At 41.4% G+C, this 18495-nt stretch overlaps 1 protein-coding gene across 1 annotated transcript; it reads right to left on the bottom strand.

Annotated features, from left to right (window-relative positions):
* Window positions 1–1087: 1087 nt before the first annotated feature.
* Window positions 1088–18495, bottom strand: LOC306831789 (scavenger receptor cysteine-rich domain-containing group B protein). Its single transcript, XM_079356025.1, has 12 exons — window positions 18333–18495; window positions 14924–15063; window positions 12943–12975; window positions 10982–11020; window positions 8294–8596; window positions 8111–8179; window positions 6265–6579; window positions 3484–3552; window positions 3175–3243; window positions 2772–3086; window positions 1839–1925; window positions 1088–1751 (listed from the first exon to the last, which is right to left on the bottom strand). The coding sequence occupies exons 1-12, from the start codon at window positions 18359–18361 to the stop codon at window positions 1435–1437; spliced, it is 1785 nt and encodes a 594-aa protein (XP_079212151.1). The 5' UTR covers window positions 18362–18495; the 3' UTR covers window positions 1088–1434.

Here is an 18495-nt window from a genome sequence, read left to right on the forward strand (position 1 = left end):
AGCAATTATACGCTCAGTGCAGATGTGACAGTGCTATGCCTTTTTCTGAAACCTAATTGATAAGGTGATAAAATATCATTGGTGAATAAAAACTCCTTTAGTTAATCACTCACAAGAAATTGAAGGATTTGAACCACAGTTGATATAGTGGTACAATAGTTATTCAAAACACTCGGGTCACCACTTTTAATAAAGGGAAGACAAAAGCAGACTTTCATATCCTTGGAATTTCCTTAGACATCACTGTAAGGATAACAAAAGATATGCAAGAGGCTCCGCTATAAAATCAGCTGCTAGTTTTCAGAAATAATGATCCAACAAGTCTGGTCCTGAAGGTTTTCCAGGATCAAGCTTTTTTAGGACCTTATGAACATTGGCCAAGAGGCAGGGTTACACACTGGAGCGTTCTACTGTCAACCACAGGGCTGACTTTAGAGACAGACAGCCATACTCACAATCACACCTACAGGCAATTTAGAGTCACTAATGAGCACCTAATGAACATGTTTTTGGACTCTTTGGACCCATGGATGCACAAGGAGAACATGTGAACTCCACATAGAGAGGCTCCTGTCAGACAAACCAAGAACCTCCTCACTGTAAGGCAACAATGCTAACCACTGCTCCACCATGCAGCCTGACAAAAATGTCCTGTTCTGTAGGCGACTCTTTGACAGCACTGTCGACATCCAGGCTCCTTCTGGTGGTCGGTCAGAGAAACTGCACTGAAATACAAGATGTTTCTGAAGGTATGACATTTATCGTCAGCTAAATCCACAGCACAGCTCTGTTCTGATTCTTTCTCTGAGGATGCATTTGAAATTAGACACTCATTTACCTTCTGCTATTTTAAAACAGAAAAGTGGTATCAAAATATACAAATATTTATTTTGTCACATGTAAAAGATTATAAGTTACATTTATTTTCCAGAAGGTTTACAGAGCATGGTTAACAGTCATTTATATAAAGAACACAATATACCATATATTCACAGGATAAAACATATTTACTTGCTAGTGTCTTTTGATTTGTGGGTTTTATTTAATATTTATGTTTTAATCCCAAAAAAAAGTCACATTTCTTAGCTGACAAAAAGTCATCTTCTCCAGTATAGCTTCCTGTGTCACCAAACAATCACAAACATCGAATATTTTAAACATTTTGGGTTAAAAAACAGGAGATATAGAAATTTTAAAATGTCTTTTCTCAACAAATTACCATATAAAAACTGGTTTTAAATCATATATTTACTTATAAAGTGCATAGATAATTAATAGTATGAAATCCTATATTGTCGTATTAGTTATTTTGTATGTAGTTGAGGGTGAGGTAATTCATTAGCACTGTGAAAGCTGTTATATACATATTGTATACAAGTCCTATTTGCACGCCCACTTTCCCAAAGTGGAGATGGGAGTGTGCTTCTGCTGAAATCACGACAGTGAGCAGGTGACGCCAGCATCCTCGTTGTGGTCACAGTTGTGCACTTCCCAGGATATATGGGAGCACTCCATCAGCGAGGCCTCCTCACCGCTGCACTTAAGATTGTCCAGCAGGATTGTTCCTGTACCAGCCCCGAAGAATGCCTCCCCTCGAGCCGCAGAGGCGTCTCCGCAGCCCATTTGGCGACACACCACCTTAGAGTCAGGGAGGTCCCAAGCATCATCACATACTGTACCCCATTCAGAATTGGAGTACATCTCCACCCGACCCTCGCAGCGGTGCTGGCCGTCCACCAGTCGTACCGTTCCTACAAAGACAAAAGATTCACTTAAATACTGATTCTACGTCCTCACTGAGACACAGAGGTGGTTTGTGCTGGGTCTATTTAAGCTACCTTCAGAGGGTGGTGCAATGGTTGTGGTGGTGGGTATCGTTTCCGTTACTCTGAAGTCGCGTCCGTATCCGATGTAGTACTCAAAAGCTAAGAAAAGCAGAGCAGAGCAATGGAGTGATGCTTCTGTTGGTTCCTGGACATATTTAGTAAATATCAGGACACAAGAGAAGGCAAGGTTTTCATTGAAGGCTTTATGTTCAGCTTCTTTATGGCCACAAAACACTGCATTTTTTTAAGAGCAACTTTTTGGGAAAAGTTTTCACACCGCTTTTGGTCACCACTCATATTATTTTAATCGAGAAAAAATAAATGGGTAAAATACATGGATACTCCAGCGGCAGGCTCAAGGGGTTCCCGAATCTGTGTCGAGAGCTGGAGTTAAATGAAACCTCAGAACAGCTCATAATTACAGCTGTTATGTGAATGTCGGCTGTCGGATATAAATCCATTTTAACTATTTTTCTTGGCCATGGCTCCCATGTAAAACAGATTTTGTGTCTCTGAAGAATTCAAATAAATGAACAATTCCATTTCCAACGTGGACTTAAAGAATGTGCTATCTAAGTGAAGGGTATTTCAAAATATAACAAGGTATAAAACAAGGTTTTTGGGAGGTGTCTCGAGATAAAGTTTGTTATGAATTGGCGCCATACAAATACAGATTTATTTATTGATTTATAATATGGGCTTTAGGCATACTGTGACACTGATGTGCCTCAACACGTGTAATGTTGGCTTCCTAGTCCTCTCAGAGTATTTCAGTCGCAAGGGACCAGATAACTGGATGAGAGGAACTGAAAGTGATGACTATAGATGATTTGTAATACAGGCCTTCCAGAAGCTCAGTGTAGCATTTCTGCTAAATAAGAGTGTGTGACTAATTAAGCCTGCTTTGGCTCCCTGTGCAGTAAGAGCTATCCTGTTAGGACTCACGTAGACATATCACTCCGGCATCCTCGTGATGGCCACAGTTGTGTTGACCCCAGCCCAGGTTTGAGCACAGAGACAGATCCCATTCGTTGCCGTTGCACTGCACATTGTCAAGCAGGATCGGGCCTTTACCATAGCCAAAGTAGGCCTTGTCTGTGGCCGCTATAGCCCGGCCACAACCAAGAATCCTGCACACCACGTTGGCGTTGGCCATGTCCCAGCCGTCATCACACACCGTCCCCCACCGACCTCGGAATAAGACCTCCACACGACCTTGACAGCTGCTGTTACCGTTAACCACACGGATGGATGGTTTGCCTGCACAGGGGAAAATAAACTCCATTGCTTAAAAGTCAGATATTGAAGTAAATGAATTAGTTTTTAAGCAGCAGTTGAACAGTTGTACCTTTTGTCTGAGCAGTTGTTGTCACAGTCGTTGTAGTTGGTGAATCAGTGACTGGAATTTCCTCGGTTGCTGTTGGGGAAATTATCACGACAAAGTTACTTGATGCTTCAGACTACCTTGTATGGATGATCTTCTGAGAATGCACACCAGAATGTTGTTTACATATACTTGTTTTAATTAGTGGTAAATGTCTCCCCCTGGTGGTCATTTGGCAAAATAACACAACTTTTCACAATGGGGAAATATTTCCCAAAAAGGTAAAAGTCAGTGTGTGCTTTCTTACAGATGATACGTTATGCGTTTGTTTACCTTCAGTGTTGTATGTTGCACGGATTGTTCTCTGGAGTTCTGTTACTGGAGGAGGTACAGTGGAGATTCCTAAAGAGGGAGAAGTTCAAGAAGCACAAACATGTAATTCAATATTGAGGACGACATCCTCTATTACTCTTTTGATTTGAAGTAAGATTACTTGTGACTAACAAACACCATACTTTCATAACTATCTCTTTAATCGTCGTTTTTTTTTGTTTCCACCAAAGTAAATAATATATATTTTGCATAACTTATCGTTATGCCCTAAAATTTACTCCTAACTCTCTGCTTGGAGTGCATGCCAATGTGTTTGGCTGCCGCTGCTCTCGCAAAGATTTGTATTTTCTGTGTTGGTCTGATGCTGTGATGCTGTTGTAAGGCCGCCTCTTTTAAAGCTCACACTACAACTCACCCCGTTAACAATTCGGTATACATGAGAACCAGTAAAACCCAGTCTCATCAGCCAGACAAGTTACCTGTTTAGTATATAGTTTACTGACTCCCTGGTCTCCCCCAGGCTGACCTCTTCCACCCTGGTGCCTCGGTTATTTAACTATAACACCGGGTCACCCACATGGATCCTCATATCCTCATTATTCCAACCAGTGACCCCGATACTCCAGTACACAGCGACGGAACTTTTCCAAATGCGTCTCCGCCTTGCTGAACCTCCACCTGTGTTTCACCATATCTCTTGTCAACCTCATTGTAAATACATCCACCGTGGGTCCTGACACAACTTCAACTGTGATGACACAAAACCCATTGGTTCTTCTTGTCTTCCAATCCTTGTTCTACAAGGAAATTTGCACAGACCGCTGACCACAACCCACTAGCATACCCTGCTAGGTTGGCCACCGTCAAACATGCTAACACACTCAGCTTCGGGCTATTGAACACCCGCTTGCTCAAAAACAAAGGTCCGCTTCTTCATAATCCTATTAACGATTGTAAGTACGATTTCTTTCTTTTAAGAACATTTACTTACCTGCTCTTACAAATATTCGATAACCTCCACCCCAGCAAAGAAAAAGTAACCACTACTGATGAACTGGTTTCCCACTATAATGACGGACTACAGAGCATCCTTAATGATCTCACTCCCCTAAAGACTCAGACTGTTTCCTTTTCCTACGGCGTCCCCTCATTCACTCCTGAATTACAACTCCTGAAAACCAACGGTCGTCTGGAACGCCAACATTCCAAAACTGGACCTGCTATTAATAAAAATATGTCCACATTCGGTTGTACAAAAATGCTCACCTGAATTCTTGCACCTCACTCGTACTCCCTCACCCTCATGACATTTTTCAATTCGAAAATTCAAAATATTCACCAGCAACTGATCTCAATTCAGCAGCCAGTCCACTCTATCCGGCCTCATACCATAATGTCTCTCCTCTTTTCAGTTGTCAACTCCCAACCGTTGCTGATATTTCTAGCATGATCCGAAAAAATCGACTCATTAATTTTCATTCTAACATTAACCACAAATTCCTCTCTCAAAATGTACCATGCTTTGCTAGCAGTAAAAGAGGTTTGCATTGGGAATAACTGAAATAGGCTATCTTAATTTTGATTTTGATTGACATTGGTAGAAGTAAAAGTTACATTTCGAAGCAAAGAAGATTGACTGAAGTAAATGGTTTGCATGACTTTTCTTTGGATGGTAATGTTACTCTCTCAGCTAACCCAGTGGTTCCCAAAGTCGGGATCAGGACCCCTGGTGGGTCACGAAACACTGTTAGAGAAGTCACGAGATTCCTTTCAGAACTTTTTAACAATGGTTTAAAATTGCATATTATCCACATTAATAGAAAATATATACAAAAAAAATGTAATGGTGTTTAGGCTATTGTATGGTGTGCTAATGACTAATAGTGTGTGTGTGTGTGTGTGTGTGTGTGTGTGTGTGTGTGTGTGTGTGTGTGTGTGTGTGGCTGTGCACAATGCCAAATGTTTTAAGCACCTCCAAAGACTGTGGGGTTCCACAGTCTCTTGCATCATTATATTGGGGGTCACAGGCTGAAAAGTTTGGGAACCTCACCACTTTGGTTCTGAATGAAAAAGCGAGCTACTCTGGTTCAGCATGAAAGTTTGTACAGTTTTGGGATCTTCACCTGTTGAAACAAAGGAGCTCAATGCTTTGAAATCTACTGACATTCCCTTTGGTCTCAGCCATACAAAATGTTTTGACATAAAGTTGATCACCTATTCAGCTGATCCTCTTTTGAATCTCACATATAGAGTTACAATGCTTAATGTCCATGTTGCATAAATGCTTTAATATTTTGCTGCTTTTTGATGAGTAAACCTGAGAAGATAAGAATTTATGAATACCAAAGAGACATCCAGCGAATTTAAAGAACTTGCTAACCTCTTAAGACAAGATGTATAATGTTTAAATTAGACAACTGCTGAGCAAGCACAAGCAATTAGACATGGCTCACGGTATATGAGAGCACGTACATGGTCAGCTTCGATGAAAACAACTAACTTTCACCTTCAACCACAACATGAACTTTACCAGTTGATAGTTAGAAATGGCTATTGTTGATGTTGGTTCGGCTGATTGAATGCTAACACTCCCTGCGGTGACTGCAGACGATGGGTTGTCAGATATGATATAATAACACATTGCCTCACACCATTTTACATGCAGTCGTATGTGATGGCTATGTTGGATGGACCTTAGCTTCAAGGTTGGAGGGAAAATGGCCACTGTATGAATATGGTGACATAGTTGTGTTAATGTACATATGACTGAGGTAAGCATACCTGTGCAGGTGACCCCAGCATCCTCATGGTGGCCACAGTTGTGTTTGCCCCAGCCGAGATTGTTGCATGAGTACAGGTCCACCTCATTTCCTCTGCATCTCACATTGTCCAAAAGAATCCGGCCGGAACCGTAGCCAAAGTAGGAATTTGTGTGTGCATGGATGGCATTGCCGCAGCCTATCTGTTGGCACACAACCATGGCGTTCTCAAAGTGCCAGTCATCGTCACACACCGTCCCCCAGTTTCCCTGGAAGAAGATCTCGACAAGGCCCTGGCAGGAGTTCTGTCCATTCACCAGACGGATGGTGCCATCTCCTAAACCAGGAGGTAGAGTGAGAGTAAGTTACAGCGAGTGATGTTGAATACAGCTCTCCAAACTTTTTGTTTTTAGACTGAAAGTTTTGTTCTTATTGATGTTACAATACCAATGATTAAAATATGATGGTTTGGTGTATTCAGGTAGTTTTAAAAAGTGCTAGTTACAGAGAATGGAAATGGGAGTGGGCCTTGACCAGGGTTATGGTAAGTCCCGTATTTCCCAAGCGGTCTAGTTATGTTAACTATGTAAGTATGTTTGGTTCAGTTAAGTAACGTAAAACTTGAACTTGCTTGTGTTTCCACAGTCAACTGTACCCTTATTTGATAAGAGTGAGTGTAATCCAGATGGAGATAGCTGCCCCAGCGACAAAATAGTGTGACATTATAGCAGTCCAACCCAGTGTAGCCTTCCATTAATTAAGTTCAATAAGCAGAGTGATACTGTAAACAAGGGACCCTTTAAGGTTGGATTGGTACCCTGGGTAACCCAACAGCAAGGGAGAAAAAAGTAGGAAGCTACGTATCGGTGGAAACACCAATAAATGGAGCTCAGCATAAGTTCAGACAGGAAAACTGTTGTTCTTTCTTTCTTTCATTCATCTCCTCCTTCGTTCTCAAACCACAACCCCTATTACTATCTCTATCTCTTGTTCTGGTGATCAGCTGACCATGGACGTCTATCATCCCGGACCAACCAGACTCTGCCACGATCTTTCTCAACCAATCAACCTCCTGCTGTTTTTTGTGTGTTTGTGCCAAAGTCGAACACTCATGAGATTTTTTCTTTCGTAAACACACAATACAGATTCTGTTCATTTTTGTTTGCTGTAAAGTTTTTATTGTAGTTTCAGTAAACATGTTTTTGAAATCAAAAACCTTGGCCTAGACAACACAAATAGTGATTCAAGTTAAAGCAGGAGAGTTAAGCTTTGTGTTTGATGTTGATGTTGTCATGGTATGCCTTTGTCCAGACAAAAACACACCCTTCACATACACAAAAGACGTTCCATGAGTTAAAAATACTCCTCCCCTGAAAGGGAGACATAAATATGGATGGCTCCAAGCCTCAGGAGGCCTTGGGTGGACTAGCTTCACACGTCACAGGTTAAATAAATGTGATTGTGTTGAAGTATCTCATGAACCTCTCGGGAATTAATAACAAAAAAAAGACACTAGGGAGGCCACGACAAAGGCAAACCCAGCAGACAATAAAGGAGCGGCTTTGAGTCCTATTGAATCTGAGGATGTCCACAGATACTATCCTCGGTCTTACAAAACAAACCTTTGATGTTATGTCACATTTGGGGAAGGTTTAGGATATCCCTGAATACCTGAATAAGATCTCCAGCGAGGCGTAACTTTGTCTCTGTATTGTATATGATGGGTTAGTTGGGGATTTTGAACTCTAAATGTAGAAAGACGGATGACACCCCAGTGCTAAAAGATGCCATAAAATGCAAAATGGATCCCACTGGCGTGTGTGTTTGTCTGCCATCTGGTCTCATAGATAAAAGCAGGGAACACTTACGTAAGGCAGAATTCGCTCCGGGCGGTGTGGTGCGATCCTCAAAACCGTTCGCTCCTGGCACGGCTGGTTCTGCCAAAAGTAAACAGGAATATTACCCACTGCATTCTTTTTTGTGTGCAGGGTGTGACACAAGGAATGATGTGTCTTTATCTCATGCAGCTTAAAGTTGCATAAGTGCTTTACCTCTGCAGGTAACGCCCACGTCCTCATAGTGGTAACAGTTGTGGATTCCCCATCCCAGGCTTCGGCACTGGCTGAGGTCAGTTTCATACCCTGAGCAATCCACATTATCCAGCAGGATGGGTCCTGAGCCTTGTCCAAACCTTGAGCTGCTGCCCACTGCCACAGCCACGCCACAGCCCAGCTGCTGACACACCACATTGGCATCCACCATGTCCCACTCATCATCACACACCGTACCCCAAGAGTCGTTGTAGCGCACCTCCACTCGGCCCTCACACCTGTTGCGTCCATTCATCAGTTGTACTTTGGAGAGATAAGCAGAAAGCATCAGTCAGATTCTGCTCACAGTCAGTTCAACCACAGCGTCGTTCAGTCTTTTAAAGTGGAATGAGGATGAGGATAAATGATGACTGCTACCTCAGTAATGCAACATTTTTGCTTCAGTTTTTGCATTGAATTTGATTGACCACTCCAGGTGCCACCACAAAAATCCTAAACAGTGCTTGGCTGTCAGAATCAGGACTTGACAACCAACAGTTAGTGTGTTGTTGTTTTTTTTGAAGGGTATTAGTATTTTTCTTTACATATCAATGTCTATTTCATACTTCTGGCACGGGGGAAATGTATGCACTCTCTCTTACTTAAACTTGTAAGACAGAGTGAAAAATGTACTAACTGGCAATGTTTTGTTGACATTTTTGCAAGTCAGACTATGCAGGAGTGTTTTAGGGTATAAATTGATGTTAATTTGTGTGTGTTGTGAGCACATCCCACTCAGAATAAGTCAGGGCCCTCAATGGGCCACCGCAAACAAAAATAGTCTGGACACAACCCGAAGAAGATGAGGTTACCTTTGAGGAAGGCAAAAAAAAACAAAAACAATAAAGGGTTCATCTTAAAAAGCAATCCTTTGCACAATGTTTTAAAGTGATTCACTACTCGTAATGCCTAAGAGAATCATGTTAACTCGTTGATTCATGGCTGTAAATTATGTCTCAAATGGTTTTTACCAGTGTTTGTTGTTTACATACTTTTTGTGTATTCTGATTGTACTGTCCATATTGTTTATTTTGTGAATTAGCAGGGTGGTAAATGAGTGTCCCTATAGGGATTAATTCAGCCCTAATTTCTTCCCCCATCCCCCTAAGAAACATGTTTGAATGTGGCCTTTCTTCAGGTTGATTTGTTAAAGATGTTAACACAGTTTTTATGATATTGCTAAGGATGTATTCCTACCAACAAAGTCCTTTAGGTCTCTTTCTATGATCCGGACCAAATACAATGTTTCTTTTTTGGTTTAGTGCCGTTTGTTTTCACATTGCACTTTTCACAAGAGGCCCACAATTCCTAAACAAAACACGTGTGCACGTTGTTCAGTCATTTCTAAAAAGATCTGGGGCGGGGTATAGAGATGTTGCATGCTGCACTCGCTGTCCTATTAAACATTTTGACCGACAATTACAATAAAATGTAGGCCCATGTGTGGGCAATCAACTGGCGTTATGATGAATATGGCCGAGGTTATAAATGCAGTACGTGGCGCAGGGGGAAGGAGGAGGATCAGACTGCTGCAGGGGAAAATAACAAGAAGTGAAGTGCCAGGAAAACACTGCTGCAGCTGCTGTTATGTTCGTAGTCTGTGTGAATTAAAAGTATTGGATAATAAAAGAACAGAGCGATGAAACAACTGTGAAATTTTGTCTGAAAGATAGACCAAAGATTAATTCTGTGTCTTATATTGAAGAAGTAGCAAACAACAACACTGTGCTGCTAACCAAACTATGATTTCCCTTAATGCACGTGACAACAGGAGCCTGCTATGTCCAAAAAGGCGTATGATTTTAAGAACTGGGTCTGCTCGCTTTCAAACCTCAAATTGTATCAGGTTTCATTTGGAAGCAGCCGAGACCTTTGGCTGGGTGTCGGTCCGGCTGTTTGGTGCGCATCAGAGTTCGATGGTTTGTTTTCACACCTACCCAAAAGGTCCGCACCAGGGTTTTAGTTTGTTTCAAGCAAACTAAACAAGGTAGGTGTGAAACACCCTAAGCTAGCATGTCCTGAATGTCTTATTAACTTGTGTTTGGTTAACTCATACATTTATAATGTGAATAGACTTGGTCAGAGAATCGAGCCTTATGGGACGCAAACAAGACCAACAAACTACGGAGAACTAATGCTATAGTTCTATGTATTTCAGGGTTTTTTTTAAGACATTGCCAATATACAGTAGAAAGTCTGAAGCTCATTTAAGTTCCATGTGCCCAAGGTATAAATCACAGCATTATTCTATGAGGAAAGTAGGAGAAAGATTGATATAATGACAGTTAATAGCAAGCAGAAAAGAATCCCTCTGGACACAATAAGCCACATGACTCTCTGGAAGTGAGTGAGAAGGATGCAGGAGAGTGGGAGGTTACATAGCAAATAATTGGGGATTAGGAAAAAGGAGAGCTGGGAAAGTGACCTTGTTTTAAAACACTCCAGGCAATGATCTACCTTCTGTACTCTCTTTAAGTAACACATAGCCAGAAACTGATAGGTTTTCTTGCCATGGCCTGAATACAGACATGTTTTTCTTAGCATGAGTGTCTGGGTCGGCGTGGGGGGGTGGGGGGGGGGGGGGGGGGGTGGGGGGGGTGGGGGGGTGGGGGGGGGGGGGGGGTGGAGGTGTGTCTAGCTCATGCTTACCTTCGTATTGTGTCTTTACAGGGGCTTGTACACCAGTGGCTGTAACAGCACAGAAAGGAGACAGAGAGAGAGAGAGAGATAAAGCTTTATGATAACAATTATTCAAAGGAGATTTAACCTTCAATAGTTACTGAATATCTACTATATCTATGTTCCTGAAACACAAGACACAGACTGAAACCACAACAGAAGGAATGTTTAGACCATTTAGTACAGGTACAGCAAGAAATGTTTTGTTTTTTCAATTAAATTTGATTTGGAATCACACATATTTACACACATTTGTAAAGTCATTTGTCATATTTCCCAGAGTGATGCTTCTTTTCACATCATTTATACAGAACAAAATATATAAAATAAAATGACAATAACACAACAACAAACAAATCAAAAATATTCCCCATTATCATTTTCCTCCTTTAGCATTACATCTATTTTTTTTAGAAGTTTTTTTCCCCCAAGTAATAAGGTTTAGATGTATCCAGACTGAGGTGAAGCCAAACATTAAGCCCCAAATTAAGGTCCCACAGGTTTCTGATATAAGTATATGAACTATTTGTTTAAAGAATTTTCTTTCAGATCATGGAGGGGCATAGACATTCAGAAAAGTAACTAAAGCTCCCTGCAGGAATCCCCTAATCAGTGCAACATTTATGTCTTAGTCACTGGAACCTGGTTCCTTCCTCTCATTACAGCCTTTCGCCAAGTCATCTGGTTGATCTTCTCCAACAGAGGAGTTGATTTCTTTAAAACAGAGAATGGTAAATCTCTCTCTTCATAAAACACTGGAAACAGGTTTTGGAATCTGATGTTTTTCTGTTTAAGTGCAGCCTTTGCCTCTGATAAGTACCTCCTCTTTTCTGGTGCGTAGTCATGGTCCATGTTTACTCTGTCTACTTGGAATCAACCGTCTTCTTCTCTGTCCTGCTCTTAACCTAGAACAGCAGTCTTTTTTTCCCATTTTAGGCATTTACTGTTACTATTACATTTTAATGGCTCTTCTTTGGGATAATTCCATTATTTGCTTGCAGAATTAAAAGATTCTCTGACTTTTGAGCACCACCATAAGACATGACATGTGATACTTGGTTTCCCACAAGATCATTTTTTTTATCTCATTGATCATCTGAATTTTTGTGTAGTCCCGTCATAAGTTAAAAATCTCCCAAAAATTGTCAGTTTTTTTAATTAGTGACAAAATATATAGACATCCTCTTCTTATAATGAGAAGTGTTTTACTATCCAGCTAATTTGGGAGCCCATCATCTTTAGGTTTAGTAGGAGCACCAGCTAACTTCTTGGGGGGCTTTGGGTTAGCCCACTGTTTAGACAACATTACTTCTCGCAATGACTTACATTTTCCTTATGTTGCCTTTGTTTACAGTTCAACCAGAAACCTGAGGCAAGAATGGAGTTGGTGTTTCTCACTTGCCAGCAGGGGGAAACTTTAATGTTTGCTCAAATTTAGTTTAAGCCAAATTTAGAGTCCAAGACAGTGCAACCTGTGATTGACAGGGTGCTTTGACAATGTCATCAATTCATATCCAGTCTCCAGGCCAAATGTGTTCACTTCTGACTCACAAAAAACAAAGTGGTGATGGATTTGCAAAACACAGAACGTCACCATACATATATCTGAGCATTCATCTTTGTTTGCCACATTTCTCGAATATTTTGACACACATAGTATTCCCATTCTGGAAGATTCTGGACTGTATGGAGGTCAGTCTAACACCTGAAGAATTATGTCTCAGGTTTCAACAACACAGAAACTGTTCTTAACATTACACCCAATATGGGTCAATTCACAGGCTTCTCCTGTTTGTTTGAGACAATGAAACATGTACATTACACATACAACTTCCTGTTTTAGCTTAAGGGGGTATGTAACACATTTGTTTATGATTTCATGTGTAGGTTACATCTTGGGTTCAGGTCATGCGTTTTGGCGGATTACTTACCAGATACAGCTCGTCGGCTTATTTTCACGTCTCCTGTAAGGTTTATGCAAAAAGAAAAAGTTAGTAAGAAACACAGTCGTTGGCTTCATCAAGGGAACCTATACATTGATGTCATCACATTTGAATGAACATGCTTCCTCTTTTTTTGTGGCTCATTAATGTCCAGTGAGGCCCATTGATTGCTGCTGTCTACATCATACCTGCAGGGCTTGTTGGCGAGCTATCAGCACTAAACAGACCAGACTGTAACTCTGGACACAAAAGCTCTGATCTACAGGGAGCTCAGTTGCAGGTACACCTGGTTCCTGAGCACTATTATGGACAGAATATGTGGCTAAGCACTGACACATAAGCTGTAATATCATGTGTGCAATTAAATATGGCCAACAAATGTGGATGGTTAAAGGCTAGAACATGTGAGCGTGTTGAATGCTCCTGAAAGCTGGGAACCTATTTTCAGTCTTTATGAAAACCAGCCTCTGGTCCTGAGCCAGGAAATGACTCATTAAGGGATGGGTTTAGTTTGATTTGTCTAATGTGTTTTATGTGATAGGATATGTTAACTCTGACACTGGCCTTAAAGAATTTCTACGAAGCAACCCAAACTTTTAAAGCAACATATGTAGAAAAAAAATGTGAATGAAAGCTGGCGTGGTAACTGTGTGTCGGGTAATGTTGGATAAGATGCGCTGTAGCACTGTTGTTTTTCGTACCAATTATCACTAGGGAACAACAGCTCTCTGCCTAACTTACTCAGACTCCTTTTCCATCAACTATAGAACCTGGTGCTGGGCTAGAGCTAGAGCCGTTTAAATTTTGTTCAATGACAGAACATTCAAAGAACTGGTTTGCTTTACCAAGGACTGGAGCTGAAAAGGGGCCGGCATAAGTCAGTGTCTCAATTTTCCCAGCTACACAAACCAGCCCTGGAACTGGCTTGGGGGGGGGGCAAAAAGTGCTGTAAACAAGCAACCATGGTTATATGTGGACATGAGAGATTAGATTGACTTTGAAATGTTTTTTTTGTAAGACGAAATGTTCCATATTGTTGTTGTTGCTTATTTTTCATTTTTAACATGCTACAAAATATTTTTTTTATTTAAAAGAGCAAAGAGAAAATCTTTAGCTGACTTTTCTGCAACAACTTTGGATCAAGCTTTCATTACCATTACCATGATCTGGATGACTGAGAACCTACACAAAAGTCAAAGTTGTTTCAATTATAGTATTGGACATGCCTCAGGTACACATTATAATCCGAAGCGTTGCTTGTCAATAGGCAAAGCAGGCAACTGCTTGGGGTCCCTGAGCAGTAGGGGCCCCCCAAGGGCTGACAAACTTTAAACCACAGCAGTGGCACAAAATGTGCTCATTTTGCAATGACAAGAAGGAAGCCTCCCTATAGGGGGTCCCATCATACAGCACTCAGTCCTTTGAAACGAACATTTGTTAAAAAAAAAGTCACCGTATAGGAAAATGAAGAAGGATTATCTGTCAAGGAGTAAAAAAAAAAAAAGAAAGAAAGAAAGAGGGGAAGCGCCGGAACACTGGCAGAGATAATGTTGATGAACGTTGGTTGGTTGTTGCAGCCCCCAATGAATCTCTGACTCAGGCCCCAACATTTTGTGAATGTTTAGATTTATTTATGTTTCTCTTCAGGTCTGACTGACGTTCAAACTAAATAGATGCCTTTTCTGTGTGTGCACTCATTGTTGTTGTTTTGCAGGGGTTCAACCTGAGCCTGGCCTCACAGCACTAATGACAGTTACATTACATTTATACGTGGTCAAAAATACTGATGATAATATGCATACTCTAAGAACAACGAGCATCTCCATGCAGGAGGAAAAATGCAGCCCCATTTGAAAAAAAGGTACTTAACATTTTCCTAATCACATAGTTTGAGGGATTGGCTTCAATCTGCAATTGTTTTTGAACAAATCAAGTTAAGCCCCCCCCCCCACCTTACTAACACACTTACCGAGTCGCAGCAGCAAACTGAGGGCCACGAAGACAAGGGATCCCAGTAGGGACACCAGGAGCCAGACGGCTGGATTCCAACACCGGCACTCGCTCTCCACCGCACGCTGTCCTCGCATGGTTGCCTGACTGACCATCCGCCTACAAACACACACATTCACATACGGTCAGGCCTGAGTGTCGCAGACAGCTTTCTACTACTATACAAAAAAAAACAATCACTGTTTTCTGCCCTGGTTCAGGGTAGCCTAATTATAGTATTGGATTGTTTTCTCTATCAGAGCCTGCAGCTGTTGTTAATGTGTTGTAGTAGGTATTGATGGTAGTCTGGGGGGTGAGACAGGCTAGTGTGTGGCTCAAAAAGAAATCATTGCATCGAATCATGTGATGCATATTGCTCCCTGTGAACATTGGAGAGCTGTAAGGAAGTTTGAGGCAGAAAACACCAGTCACAGATTCTCTTCAATAGTCCCACTAGACGTTCCAGATAAGGAAGTTCGCCATCAAAACTAATCCCCACCAGGAATAGAGAGTCCAGTTACACTGCTGTTTTATAAGCACAAAATGACCGCTGCTCATCGCTCAGGCTGCAGCAAATAAGTTGAAGTCTGTTTGCAGTATTATCGGACCTTCCCTTTCCAGCATCCCCAACAGCTGGGGATTTCTTGTGTTACAGAGGAGGGGGCAGCCACCTGTGGCATGGCGTTTGATAATCAAGGGGATTTTCCTTCAGTCAAAGATTATTTGGGGATCCACCAACAATCACTCAATGCGCTGAGTAAGATTGTGAGGTCAGACGGTGGATTCCCTACATTCTTTTCAAATCAGAAACTGAATGACATGTATCTCACACTGCAACGGGATTTAAATACTTGTGTAGCATTTAAACGACAGTAAAGTCCAACAAAGTGTGGCGTGCCCTGAGCGCTGATCAATGGGGATGTTACTGTTACCACTGCCTCTCTTGAGATCTATCTGGAGTTTCATCACCTAACGTTGTGTTCAATTAACATCAATGCAACAGTTTCAACAAGACAGCTCCTCCAAATCAGGCAGCAACTGTCCTCACACTGTGCTTTTACTGGTGGCATGATGAGAACACTTTACAAGACTGCTGGGACAAAAGGTTTTCTTTCATACAGTCCAGAGAGTTTACAAAAGTAGCTGTATAGGCCAAATCAATAAATTATCCCTGAACACTATCTGTCCTTATTGCACCAATGGTTATCAATGTTTTCTCACAGGGAGGAGGTCCCTGGTTTAAATCCCCATCTGAGAGGAGCCTCTCTGTGTGGAGTTTGCATGTTCTCCCTGTGCATGCGTGGCTTCTCTCCGGGTACTCCGGCTTCCTCCCACAGTTCAAAGACAGTACTGTATACTGTACACAAGAAATATCACGCTAGGTTATGCAGTTGTACAGAATATCAACACTTTTGTGATTATCACACAGATAGAGAGAGAGAGTGAGTGCTGATATTCTGTATCATCTATCTTTATCTGTTTAGCACTGATTGATAACAAATGTTAGCTGCCAACACTTTACGGGAAGAAAAGTTCAACATCAGACTCTTTATATTATCTACAAGGACCCACCATGAGCAACATTTTGTGTTATAGAGGAACTACTTCCTTTAAGAGACAGAAACCTCGGGGCGTCGGTTGTCTGGTGGTTTGAGCATGTGTCCCATGCCCGCGTTCAAATCCTACCTTATGTGGCACACTATCTCTCTCTCTCTCTCTCTCTCTCTCTCTCTCTATCTCTCTCTGGTTTCACTCTACCCACTGTCATAACTCTGAAATAAAGGGGCCAAAAATACAGCTTAAAAATAGAGGCAGAAACCTCGAGAAGAACCAGACATCTGCTGAGACTGTGTGGGGCAGAGGGAGATGCTAAGAGAGAGAGAGAGAGAGAGAGAGAGAGAGAGACAGACAGACAGACAGACAGACAGACAGACATACAGATACAACAGCACTCTCTTTTTATTGATGTTGTTTAGACATCTTCAACACTCAAATTTAAATGTCAGATATCTGCAAACCTCCAAGAAATAATCTAAATTAAATAGTGTGATTAAAGTCAAACAGTGTGTCTTGGCCTCGGGTTGTTTGTCTCTTAGCGGATGCAGAATTCCCCCTGACCTTACCCAGGAATGTGTATTGGGGATGATGAGGGGAGAATTTGATATTGGCCCCTCGAGATAGTGGACATTCCGAGCCCAGGGGGCACAAAAAGGCATTTCTGCTTTCTGTGGTCCCCATCGTCAGGCATAAACGCTGCTTCCTGCAATCTGTCACTAGAACCCTCCAAAACGTTTAGGCACCTGATGACACTGCAGGGGCGCCTCTCGTCTCCTTGGAGCGAGCGCGGGGGGACTGGGGTGAAGGGTGGCTGTTCAAATCTGGAGTTGCAGCACCGCTCACATACAGTTATTTACAACTTTTAAGGAGTCATTATGTGATACAAAAGACTATAAAAAAACAGCTGCCTAAAAACTCGAATTTGAGGTCGTCCGTGTCCAGCCTTTTTCCTTCGTGGCCGTATTGTGTCAAAATGTGCAGCCCAGAAGGCCAGCAGCCCACAGAGAGGTCATTGTGCTTCCAATTGGGAGGTGGGGATTTTAACACCTGCACAGCTGCTCAAGAACCATGGACGTCTCATTTGTACACTGTACCAACAAACCACTCGAAACTCCGGGACAAATGGCTCAGTTATGAGGGATGAAAAATAATCTAGTCCCCAATGTTATGTTTTTCAATGCTCCATTCATACGAGGATGTAGCGCAGATCCGCTGGGGAATAATGTTGCCTTTTGTGTGTCGGCTCTGCTTCCCCTCCCTTCTTACTGCCCTGCGCTGAGAAATAGCTGAAAGATCTCGGCCTCGCAAAAATACCCCTCGATGTCTGAGATACACCGAAGAAAAACGTGGTCACTGTTTTTAACTGAGAGAATGTGAAGCAGTTTAAACAGATAATCATTGTCACAAAGCCTTTAGTCAGAATTAAACTTGTTTCCATTCTATTATAGTCTATTTTGTGTTTTTGTGTAATCGTACAAAAATCACAGAATAAAAAAACACCTTTATGAAGATGTGATAATGTCATTGTTTAGTAGTAATAATAATGAAACAGTTGTGAAATGTCACAATTTAAAATATAGTATGAGCTTAGATTAAATGTCTGGCATGTACAAGAAATTATTCAACGTAAATGTATTCGTTGATTCCTGTTTCTGTGCTTTATTTTCAAAGGTTTAGTTGAAGCCAAAGCAAATTAAAAGACAGAAAAAAATAGATTTAAAGACAATCACTGAAATGTCACAGAAGCATATTAGAAATGAATATGATAGTCTATGAAAACTATGAACTATGAAGACTGAGTAAGAAAAATGAATGAAATAAAGGATACTTACCCGTTATGAAAGTATTTATTGTCACTCATTACAATAAAAATGGAATAAAAATTAATTTGGCTTCTTCACCCCAGAAAAAGTACAAAACATGTCCGAAGAGCTCAAACAGGGAGAGAAATTATTCCACAGGTAATAAAGGAAAACTCAGAAAGTAGATGCAGAA

This window comes from Symphodus melops (genome assembly GCF_947650265.1).
Source record: "Symphodus melops genome assembly, chromosome: 11".
NCBI classification, from domain to species: domain Eukaryota; kingdom Metazoa; phylum Chordata; class Actinopteri; order Labriformes; family Labridae; genus Symphodus; species Symphodus melops.

Bases quoted from the DNA above. Each gene is read 5' to 3' on its own strand.
- LOC306831789 (XM_079356025.1), bottom strand. From the start codon at position 18,361: ATGAGTGACAATAAATACTTTCATAACGG. The intron at 11,021-12,942 runs GTAAGTAATCCG...GTGCTGTTACAG, and splicing joins AAGCCGACGAGCTGTATCTG to CCACTGGTGTACAAGCCCCT. The intron at 3,244-3,483 runs GTAAACAAACGC...TTTCCCCAACAG, and splicing joins TGCAACATACAACACTGAAG to CAACCGAGGAAATTCCAGTC.